This window comes from Ruditapes philippinarum, unplaced genomic scaffold (genome assembly GCF_026571515.1).
Source record: "Ruditapes philippinarum isolate M1 unplaced genomic scaffold, ASM2657151v2 ctg2648_1_1_1_1, whole genome shotgun sequence".
NCBI lineage: Eukaryota > Metazoa > Mollusca > Bivalvia > Venerida > Veneridae > Ruditapes > Ruditapes philippinarum.
Genome location: NW_026860981.1, coordinates 153,305 through 165,906, shown reverse-complemented (window position 1 = coordinate 165,906; position 12,602 = coordinate 153,305). Strand labels below are relative to the sequence as shown.

At 33.4% G+C, this 12,602-nt stretch overlaps 1 protein-coding gene across 2 annotated transcripts; it reads left to right on the top strand.

Annotated features, from left to right (window-relative positions):
- Positions 1–1,044: 1,044 nt before the first annotated feature.
- LOC132714114 (galectin-8-like) lies at positions 1,045–11,707 on the top strand (the record flags this gene model as incomplete). 2 transcript variants are annotated; one of them, XM_060696863.1, is given in 5 exon segments in its annotated part: positions 1,045–1,176; positions 5,729–5,806; positions 6,154–6,239; positions 9,354–9,570; positions 11,070–11,707. In XM_060696863.1, coding segments are annotated over 5 exon segments (633 nt in total), but the record flags the coding sequence as incomplete, so codon positions are not given.
- Positions 11,708–12,602: the final 895 nt, after the last annotated feature.

The window sequence follows — 12,602 nt, the reverse complement described above, 5'->3', positions numbered from 1 at the left end:
TTTTTATATTTATTCTGACTTATTTCTCTTTTCCCAACACTTCTTGCCATCGCGCAATCGAACAGACCTCTACCTATAACGGAAGCTCTTCTAAAGTATCAATCGAACAGGCTGTAAGTGTTAAAATGACCAATGAAAATTCTGCCTATATTCATTTCTTTACTGTTAATGTTAGCGGAAGTCAAGGTGAAAAAGACGGCATTCGTGCCGAAAAAAACCCATGTACCATCAAGTCTAAATAAATAAAGATTTCAGACCGTGTACAGGGGCAGTTCAAGCCGTGGGATAGGGTCTGAGCCCCAAGGAAACGGGAGTTAGGGTCCAACTCCCAAGTGTTTGTTGATTGTTACACTGCATGACACTACTATGTACATACTTCAATTTAAGAAGGTCCTTATGAAAGTGTGGTTTCTTTTTCTTCATGTAGCAAATATTGGTAAAGTTATGCTTTTTGTTCTTCATGCATCAAGCATTACATAAATTATGCTGAAGAAATCGTGATAATAAAGCTGTTTAAATACATTGCTACTCGTTTTGCAAAGAAAAAATGAAAAAGAAAGATTGGTTTAATTAAAAATTAATATTCGAACCAGTTTAATATATATATAAAATTGCAAACCTATGAGTGTGTTATTTGTTGAAATTTTGAAATTATGAAGTAAGCCATTTGTGAATAATTTGCTATATGAGTATTTTTCTTTCCATTAACATCTTTGTTTATTTCAGAATGTGTTACATGGCTAAATTTTGACTTGTTTCAATTCGTTAGTTTTAAAGTTTAATCGTCATTTACACTGTCATAGTATTTTTATTTCCTTTTTCTGTTATTAATATAAAAAATGTTTTTCTGCAATGAAGATACACTCATCAGTATGTCGTGCAAGTTCGGCAAACATCGTCATTTTCCGTATCTGATACGATTAGTTTTTTTAACGAACGCTTATTATATTTTTATCTTTACGTAACGTGATGAAGTTTACCAGAATTTTACGAATTTATAATGGATGTTTTATGAAAAGAACATGTTCGGAACTGGTGTTTCAGGGGCGGCATGGTCATGGTGGTGGTATAGGGGCTGCGCTGGGTCAATTTGCAGGGGCACTTTTTAATGAATTTAGCGGCGGCCATCAACGACCTCCTCACAAGCATCATCCACCCCATCAACATCCACCACCCGTATGTGAAGTATTGAAAAAAGCAACCCACATTTAAACTCCTTTTTTGAACTAATATGCCTTCCGCTTATTTACGCTTAAAACCTGTATAATCAAATAGTATGTTTCATTTATTTATTAAATTGTGGCCACCATATTCTAGTTTTGAAATAAATTATATATATATATATATATAATTTTAGGGGGCAGGGGACATATTCGAACAATGACCCCAGTCAACTTTATTTACATAGACATTGTAATGTAAAGGCATTGACAATTTTCGATATTTATCTGTCAGTGTAATTCCTTCTTTGTTTGTGTGTAGAAAATGATCAGTTATTTGGAGTATTAACCTGAAACCAATCATTTTGTTAGCTTTGTTTGTATTCATGACTCTTCAGATGGAAGTTAGAAAGTTGAACATCAAGCATTGACAGTTGTTGCCGAACAAGAAACTTCGAATAAATTATGTGAAAAATCTAAACATATGACTGACAGTTAATTGGGCATTTTTAAAATTGCCATTGATTGCACTGTATGATAGTGATATTTTCAAAGGAATCGGGCTTATTCTGGAGTATATCTTGCACCTTAATGAAGATGGTCCATATTGGTTTATTTCAAGTGTGATTGTTGCGGTGCGGTAAAACGTAAATTTCTGCCAGTCTTTATTTTTGAGCAATGCAGATTGTAATTTTCTTCAAGTCATAAAACCTTGCATAATGCTGTGCAACTGGTTATCTGCGGGTTTACAAGCTTTTGAGATATTTGGAATATTTTGGCCAAACTGAACTTCAGCATTACTCCTTTTTAGATTCCCTGTCCCACCCCATGAATGTACATGTAACTTCAATTTCGATATGCCGGCCATTACCACGTAAGCTTTTCACGTAAGCCTTTTGCCTTTTTTTGCAATGATTGTACATATTGCCTTGCCTTGCTTTGAATTTCCAAAAATATTCATTGCTCCTTGAAACAAACAAAATATAAATAACGTAAAAAGACTGTCAAACTACTCAGTTGTGCCGGCTGGCACGGCTCTTTACAGGTAGCACTGGCAAAGCATTATCTTCAACAGCTTTATATCATTTTCAGATTTGTTAAATGTGGCTTTTTCAATACTTCATAGAGAAATATACTTAACGCTAGTATGTATTTGTTATTTTTAAGCGTATTTTGCATAGAAATTAGTAAGCTCTGATTAAAATGATGTCAGACTTACGAAACTGTTTTAAACGTTTTCCTTAGTAATTACAAAACAAATCTCTGTCCGTACCAATTTACGGCTTGTTCTTTAAAAAAAAAAAATCGCAAGTGCAAATGCTCTCAAAATTTAAAGCTGGAATATATTTCTACTATAACAATTAGCAACAAAAATGATAAACTAAGCGGAACGAAAATATAAAACGAAAAGAGGAAGAAAAAGAAAAACAAAACAGGGAAGCACCCTATTATGTAAAAAGGCGTTAAGTATTTTTCATATTCTAAAACTGCAAGTATAAAATACTTGTCTAACGCATTGTTGCACCGTTATATGTCGCAACGATGCTGAATGCCGTACTTGCCGCTAAATGTCGCACTTTTGACGCTATATGTCACAACCATCTCTAAATGTCTCAAAACATTTTGCCGTTAAATGTCGCAAAACTACCGTTAAATGTCGCACTATTTTCCTTTATCGTTAAATGTCATAACACTACCGTTAAATATCGCAATATCTTAATTCATATTATGTAATAGTTATAGTACTAGTATATGAAACGAGTTTGTTACGAGGATATAACACTGGCTGGGGCTACATCGAGGGGATGTTTCTGCTAAAAAATGTCGAGGCTGTTAGGCGATTTTTTTTGCAGAAACATCGCGAGATGCTACTTCCGAGCTTAGCACTTTCCTATGTATGTAAATAATCTGTTATATCACTCACTGTTGAGTTCATAGACGTAGGGCCATTTGTTATGTTTCCGGGTATGGTGCAATGGTATTGAATTGACGGACTCCTGTGTGATTTGAAATAACGTTTACTGTGTGTCATAAAAAAGTGTTTCTTCTATGCACCTATCGTACTGATAACTTTTCCATCTGGCAAAAATATAACATGAAAGTTTAAAGGCATATGCTACAGTTTCATATAGACATAAAGGCAGATTGAAAACTGTATCATAGAATGCGTTTAAACTTTGAGTGAGCTTAGATCAAATATGACCACTGTTATCAGCATTCCACCTTTACACTGGGACAGAAATGATTTTACCAGTATAACATACATGTATGCCAGTCTGCATATCCGTGCAGACTTAATCGGCACTGTACTTATGGCTGATTCTATTTAGAAATGTCTTTCTAGATATTCCAAGATTGAATAAGCAGTTCTAAATAAAAATGGTAACTTGAAAAGTGAATTAACAAATTCAGCAGGCTAGACAAAACTTGCAAATATGTACATCAGAATTGTCTGCTGCGCGAGTTTATGCAGCCCATCACATTACCTTTCCCCTTACAAGTACATTAAGTCAAATAAAGAAATTACATGGATACTTTGGCAAAAATGCCTCCAGGTTAAATCGTTTATATTTGAAAATAAAGTGTGAAATATATCTCTAATATCTGACGCATATAAAACGTTTTTGAAACGTTCATGTTTTCTAAAATTAGAATAATTCGGCCATAAACATAGAATGAAAAGTAAAAAAAACTGTAAACTCAAAATTTTCCAAAAAAATAAATATGCTCTTACTAATATTTCAAAGCGAACTAAAAAGGACGTTACCTGATATTCCGCTTGGTTTGCATTACTATTGTCGTATATAAACCAATATATTATCTGTTAAATTTAGCCAACTTATCAATTACGATAAGAATATGGTATATTTTAAAGTCTGCCCTTTTTCAAAGGGCGGACACTTCTTTGTCCCCTTCTCGAATGAGAAGGGGAATCCTGTGATGCGTGTATGTGGTCGCACGGTCACTTTCCTTACATATCCTCGATGCATGTATGTGGTCGCATGGTCGAAAATTTCTAATGAAATAACAACGCTTTTTAAAGTGTTTTGGTACGGCCTCGTATGATGCAAAATCTTAATGTTCTTAAAAAAAATATTTTGAAATCGTAATTAGGAGTTTAAAAATCCTAATTAGGAGTTTAAATGCCTAATAAGGACTTTTAGATTTAGAGCTATAAAAGCCTAATTAGGACTCTCATTCTTCTAAATATGAGAGATAAAAATCCTTAATACTATTTGTTCTTACCAGGTACAAGTTAAGAACATATTATGTTCGGGGATATAATAACACATTCACTCTTAAAATAAATAAGAAGTTTTAAATGTTTAATTAGGAGAATTTAAAATATTATTAGGAGTTGTGAAATAAAATCTTAATCTTAAGAAGCTTCAAAAACCTAAATATAAAATGATAACCTAATTTGAACTGTGTACCTTCTAATTAGGTTTTCTTTATGCTTCGAACAAATCAGAAGTTTTTTTCCTAAAAAGCTATTAAATATTTCAATGAGGACATGTATAGTCCTAATTAGTTTTGAGACAAGGGTTTAAGTTTTTTTTATCGATTTTAAAACTTCTTTTTACGATTTCAATATTGTTTAAGAACATTAAGACTTTGCACCAGATGGTTCCGTTCCAAAACACCTTTGATAACGTTGTCGTTTCTCTTAGAGATTTTTGACTATGCATCGATGACATGAAAGGAAAGTAACAGTGCGACAACAATACACGAGGAAGGGACAAATTGTTGTCCGTCCTTTTTATGCCATCAGCTTATTGTTACTGATAATGAGGTTTATTTTAACATGTATGTCTTGGATTGGTTTATATACAACAATAGTAACGCAAACCAAGCGGGAAATCAGTTTATGTCTTTTAAAATCCGCGATGAAATTTTAAAAAAGTAAATGATGTTTTTTTTCTTTCTTTTTTTTACATTTTGCATTTTACGGAATTATTTTAATATTGCAAAACATTAACATTTTAATTAAGTATAATATATTTCACACTTTGTATTCAAATATTAACCTGGGAGCATTTTTGCCTTAGTACGCATTTAATATTCGACTTATTCTTCTAGTAATAAAAAGATAATGTGATGGGTTGCAAGAAAAAAAGATTAAACTTGGGTTGTTATGAAAAACGTATACAAATTTGTTTAATCAATAGGGGCCTCTTGGTATATTAATTCTGGTCGTCTATTTATAATACCGACTAGGATGACTTCAATTTCAACCAATAACTTTGTACATCACAACAAATCATTTCCTATTTTATAAATAGCTACTCACCAGATCATCCACACGACGCTAATATTGACTTGATACCATATCTTATACATGCAATTAGATATTGCGACATTGAACGGTAGTGCTGTGACATTTAACGGTAAGGGAAAGTAATGCGACATTTAACGTCATCATGGCGACATCTACGGCAAAAAAACTGGCGGTTGCGACATTTAGCGGCAACAGTGTGACACATTTAGTGACAGTTAGCATCGTTGCGGCATTTAACGGCGCAACGCGCATATTTGTTTATTTGATAGATCCCTAATTTTCGTTTCAGCATGGTGGAAGTGGTGGCTACCCGACATCTGGAGGGGCCAGTTATCCATACCCCGGGGGCGGCCCAATATACAACCCGGTAAGTAACCAGCATTTACTTTATTTGACATTACATAGAAAAGGTTCGTTTGTGCATCTGTTATTATCATTATATTGATTTGCATTAACTTTTAGGTTTAATCATTTTGATTCATAGTTGTTCTATTGGCGGCACATTGGTCCTTTCCTCTAGTATACACACGTTAGAGCATAAGTTTTCTTTATTATATTTGTCCTTTAAAAAGTGTATACAATTTCGTTGTTTCTTTGCATTTTTCAAATTTTTGTCATTCCGTTTATTTTCTTTAATGATGTATACCATTTCGTTGTTTCTTTCAAAATTTTCGAAATTTTGTCTCTAACATGTTCTTTCCGTTTATTTTTCAGCCGGTACCATTCGTTACGGGTATGGGAGGCATCTATCCGAACAAGATGATCTTCATCAGCGGAGTGCCAAATCCAAATCCAAGCAGGTAAAATGACGTGGTTACTTCATTTAAATAATGAGCTATATACCTAAAAAGTGACAGAACTTACATTTTAATGGCACAGTATATAAATAACAAGTCATTCAGATTTTATTTCAAAGAATGAATTTATCGAGTCTGTTTTGGCCTGAATATATATAAAAAAATTAACTTTATTCAATTGTCTTTATTTTGATTTTCACTAAAATTTCATTAACTCTACTTATTACAAATAAGAATCTTACATTTATTGGCAATTACGATTACATATTCATTATTATAAACATTAAGCAGTATTTCGTCTACATTCGGTAAACCCCGTTATTTTCAGTCAAAATTTGTCTTGCCCCTTGCGACTAAAGTTTATAATGTTACGTAACTTGACAAAAATTGCCGAATTTTCACGAGAATACGATAAATGTTTTGACTTAAGCGAACATTAAATAAGTCAATGCTTCAGGTGCACACGGAGATCACGGTGGCGGTTTTACGGTTGTTTAGGGTCATATAGGATTATTCATGATGCAGCTTTCTTATAGTGTAGGTTTTATACAGCTAGTTTACATATGAAATTCGCGAATATACTTCATATCAACATGGACAAGGTTGCCAAGGAACAACAAATCCCAGATATTTTTTGTTGTTTTGTACCTTGACAGTTCAGTTTTAAATCAAAATCATACTGTGATATTGACATTTAGATAGTTGGCTGTAAAAAACAACGGCTGGGTACATTTTTAAGGTTTCTGATTGTCGCAAATAATTTTATGACAAAGACACTGCACTCAAGCTTCCAACTAAAGATAGAAAACTGTCGGACGCTAAAAGGACTGTTAAAAGTTTTATCAGTTCAATTTCTTTTGATTTATACGAGTTTATATAGATACGGAATAACCTGTATAGGGTAGCCTTCTATAGACACTGCACTCAAGCTTCCAACTAAAGATAGAAAACTGTCGGATGCTATATGTATAGTTAAAAGTTTTCTCAGTTCAATTTCTTTTGATTTATATGAGTTTATATAGATACAGAATAACCTGTATAGTGTAGCCTACATAGGCCGATAACAGTATCAATTCTACCTGAAGTAATACTTTACTATTAATCTACCCTACGCAGTATTACATCTGCAAGCAACAAGCAAATACTTTGTTTCCGAAAGGGTGTTACTATGTAGAGGTTTCACTGTATTTTATTTATAAATAGCTCGCACAATTTCGACCATTGTCGTCACTTTTCCTATTTGCATTTCTATGTAAGAAGCGTTTGGTTGGTAAGATTCTTTTTTGTTGCTCCTTGTCATGTAGCCGTTTATTAAATTTGTATTGTATCATAGTTTGGAGACCTTTCTGTTGAAAATGTGTCAGGGTTAAATCGTATACATATACATGCACAGTGCGTTAACTGGAGTGCGGGTATTAGTTACCCGCACTCCAGAGCATGCCCATTGATTTGCTCATTTTTGCTGGGGTTTACATATTGTGACGGCAGAGAAAGGGAAAGCGACAGAAATATCATATTCAGATGTTCGTTCATTGGTTCATTTTTGCCGGGGTTTCATATTGTGACAACAGGGAACGTGTTTTTATGTTTGACTATGATACAAAAGAGAAAGAACACCAAAGCACTCGGCAATCTGATTTATACTCGGGGGCTACGCCCCCTCGTACAAATCAGATAGCCTCGTGTTTCGGTGCTCTTTCTATTACTTGTATACGTAAAGTGACGGAATATGCCGAATTTTAACGAATTGATATTGGCATGCTGCATGTTTGTCAAAGGTTCTCAATCAACTTACAATGCGGATATGGCGACATTGCTCTTCACTTTGATGTTCGTTTTAACTTCGGAAGCGACAGAAATGTTATCGTCAGAAACAGCCAACTTACGAATTCTTGGGGTCCGGAAGAAAGAACGCTGCCCTGCGGTTATTTCCCCTTTCAACCAAATATGTATTTTGAAGCGATTGTTCTTGTCGAGCCATACTGTTTTAAGGTAGTATGAAGTCTGCACGGAGTTCGCGTGTTCGTATGTTTAATTGCACTTATCGCTTGCTTGTTTGTTTTATATAACCAGCGTATACCTGCTAACACATGTTTGCAATGCTTATGTTTTAATATTTTAACTATAAATAGCTCGTAAGAATTCCGCTAACATCAGAACTTTTCATACCCATTATGTATCGCGAATAAAAAATATGTTAGTTTTGGTCGCTTAAGCTCTTTGTTGCTCACGGAAAGCTTACGGAAAGTTCTGAAACATGCCGATTTTATTAGGGTATGCGATGGTTGCGTATACAACACATGATTTATGCTTTTTTCATCAGTAGTTGGTATCCCGAGACATAGAACAGGAATTCAGTCGCCGATAGTTTTGAAAATTGCATAGTATAACTTATTAATACTGAAAAATCAAACGATTTCCAGAACCTTTTTATTTATTTAAGAAACCTACGTGTCAATTTTGATAAAAGAACGCTTTTGAAATCCTGTTCTACTCTTGGAGTTCATCCGAATTTCATTGTCTCACCTGATAGGGAGAGGGATGTTAGATAGGTATCAACACAACTTGATGTTTACTGCATTCCAATCGTCAACTTCTGCATTTTCTTTTTTCGTGTTGTAAGAACTATAAAGTCAGAATTGTGATAGTTATGCAGTGCTTTAATATGTTTTCCTAGAAAAATCGGAGGCATTTTTTCGAAACTTGGTTAACAATATTTGATGTCTAACGACTAGCATTTACTTTTTGATATTCAAAAATATATCTGGCAATGTTTAAGATAGTAAGAAATCGTGGACAGTCCGGTAGTGAAAGGTTTAGTTGCCATTTATATTGATATTGTTTATGAAATTTATTAACCATAATAAGATATCTGAAATTCTGATCCTGATTTTTGACCGATCCTGGTTTTATATTTTCTTGTAAACACGAATTTCATTTTAATTTCTTAGAGCATATACTGGATGTAACGGCGATTGTTACGGGAATTATCCATGATACTTCAAATTGCGTAGTTTAGTGCTTGCATAACCCTTGTTCATATGTATCTTAAATTCCCAAACTCATAGCATGATTAGCGACTCAACGTGGAATGAATGCACGAGATTTTCGTTCCAGATTTACAGTGTACCTTCAGCAGGGAAGTCAGCACGAGCCTCACCATATCGGAATGTGCTTTGATGCTAGATTTAATTACGGCAATGACCGGAATGTTGTCGTAAGGAATCACAAACAAGGGAACTGGGGTCAAGAAGAGAGGCACGTGACCCATTTTCCATTCATGCCAAATGGAAACTTTGAGATGATCATTTTGATTGAGCCACATTGCTACAAGGTAGATAACCAAATAATTTCCCCACAAAAGATAAAACAAAAGACAGAAAGAAAGAACAAAAACATGTATCCGCAACATCTCCACACAAACCACTTAGGTCTTTGTGTCCGAAAGATATATACATTGTAAAATTAATATTTCCGGTTTGATGCATAAAGTAGTTCACGGGAGAATTATAAATGAATTTAAAATATAAAATATATAAAGACTTTTTGTCCGATAGCTTATGTATCTTTTGTGCAGCATTACCTTTTGGTCTTCCCAAATCGTGACCCTTTGGATATAAATACCCAACTATTTTGATCATTTCATTGTGTGTTTTTTTTTTTTACCTTTTTTGGGTCCATCTTTGCTCTCTGCTGATTAACTATGTCTGTTTTAAAAGAAGTCACGCTTTTTCTGTTTCAAAGCAAAATCACGCTTTTTGTTTTTTAAGCAAAGTCACGCTTGGGTTGGAAATTTCAAAGCAAATTACGCTTTTTTAAACACCCAAGGGCTTTCAAAAGTTTTTTTTTTTTTTATTTTGAAATGATTTTTTCCCGGGGGAAAAACCGTTAACAAATGCAAGTTTTTTATTTTTTGTAGAGCTTTATAATGTAAACAAAAGTTGTTAAAACGACGATAAAATTGGGAGATAAATTTATTTTGTTGATTTTAAAAAAACCCTTTTTAAATTTGGGCATAAATTTAAAATTTTGGCATGAACTTTTTTTTTTAAAAATTTTTATTTTCCTTTATTTTTTCTTAAATAGAACAAAAAAAAAAAGTAAAAAAAACTAGCTAACTTTGCATTAAAGGGTTTTAAATATTTAGAAAATACAATTCATAGTTTTTTGCTTTAAATTTAATTTTATTTAAAAATTTTACACTGGGGAACTGTATGACAAAATGAATATTTGATATTAAAATATACTTTTTTTGTTACAAGCTCTTGCTGCGCATACTGATGTACTTTAATCTCTCATTTAATTATTGTTTTAAAAAATGTTGAACTTAAGCCTTTCTTTAATTGATTTTTTTTTATAGAATACTATAATAATTGTGTTTTTTAAGTAGGGCCACATGAAATAATATATCTAAATAATTTTAGGTCAAATCTGGGTATTATATTGGTGACATTTCTATGGAAAATTATGTGCATTATTATTTTACCCGATATTTTCAAAATACTGTGTCGAAAAACTATTGTTATTACTTACTTACAACACCATTTTGTAAGAAGTAATGTAAGTAGATTGTAAGTAATAAGTTTCAATAATTTTAATTTAGTAAATGATTTCCTTTTTATGACAATAACATGTTGAAACCGAAACTACCAAGATTTTTACCATCTATTTAAGGTCAAGCCAATTTAACTTCGAATCCTACTAGGGACACAGATGCTGTGTTTTAACTCTACCTGAATTTTGAGCTTGATTAATGAAAAGATATGTATGTATCACAATGTTGAAAAAGATGTTTGTTTGTTTTCCTTAAAAAATATTAATTTCTGGTTTCAGGTGGCGGTGAATAATCAGCATTTACTCGAGTTTAACCATCGAGTACGTCAGCTGAACCTGATTGACACTCTCCGCATTGACGGTGACTTGAGGCTTACCCAGGTTCGATTCCAGGGCTAAATGCGACTCGTACCGCATCCAGTGTCAGATGCTGACAATTTTTATAAGCGTTTTTGATGAATTAATGTGACACTATGTGAAACTTTTTCAATCTGTTAATTTTTCTTAAATAAGTATGTTCTAAAAAAGAGTGCTTTTATTTTCTTTTTTCTTTTCATTTTAGCTTTAAAATTGCGAATTTGAGTTTTGATATGCTGGCTTCATATATAATAAGTGTTGATAATTGTTTGAGTATTCCAAGAATTACACCAAATTGATTTTATGTTGTCTAGGAAAAAAATCATGAGATATTTATAATATTCAAACTTTAAACAGAACTTTCGATATTGATTATTGTTAAACAGTTACCACACACATGTTTAAGTAAAAATCTTCGGGAAATCATTTGTTCGGTGACTGTCAAATATTTTGTACGTTTGAATTTGACAAGATGCTACAGAAAGTAGGCCACACCAGTATTTTTTCTTTCATGGAGTTAAGGATTCACAAAAGTCTGTGCAATAAAAGATTTTTTTACAGTTTTTGTGTTGTTGTTTTATGCCCCTTATAGGGATGAAGGTCATATTGTTTACCCATTGTTTGTCCGTCCCTCTGTCCTATTTTCACTCTGTCCGTCCGTACACTGACTTAGCAGCGAAATAAGGTGTACATGTATCTGTATGATATAAGCAATTCATACAATGACTGAACATGTTTTCCACGATTCTGTAGTATAGATATACGTCTAATGATAGGCCATGCCTTATGATAGGCCATGTTTTATGATAGGCCATGTCTTATGATAGGCCATGTCTAATGATAGGCCATGCCTTATGATAGGACATGACTTATGATATGACATGACTTATGATAGGACATGACTTATGATAGTCCATGACTTATGATAGGCCATGTCTTATGATAGGCCATGACTTATGATAGGACATGACTTATGATAGTCCATGACTTATGATAGGACATGACTTATGATAGGACATGACTTATGATAGGACATGCCTTATGATAGGCCATGACTTATGATAGGCCATGTTTTATGATAGGCCATGCCTTATGATAGGCCATGTCTTATGATAGGCCATGTTTTATGATAGGCCATGCCTTATGATAGGCCATGACTTATGATAGGCCATGACTTATGAAAGGCCATGTCTTATGATAGTCCATGACTTATGATAGGCCATGACTTATGATAGTCCATGACTTATGATAGGACATGACTTATGATAGGCCATGTCTTATGATAGTCCATGACTTATGATAGGCCATGACTTATGATAGGCCATGTCTTATGATAGTCCATGACTTATGATAGGCCATGACTTATGATAGGCCATGTCTTATGATAGTCCATGACTTATGATAGGCCATGATTTATGATAGTCCATGACTTATGATAGAACATGACTTATGATA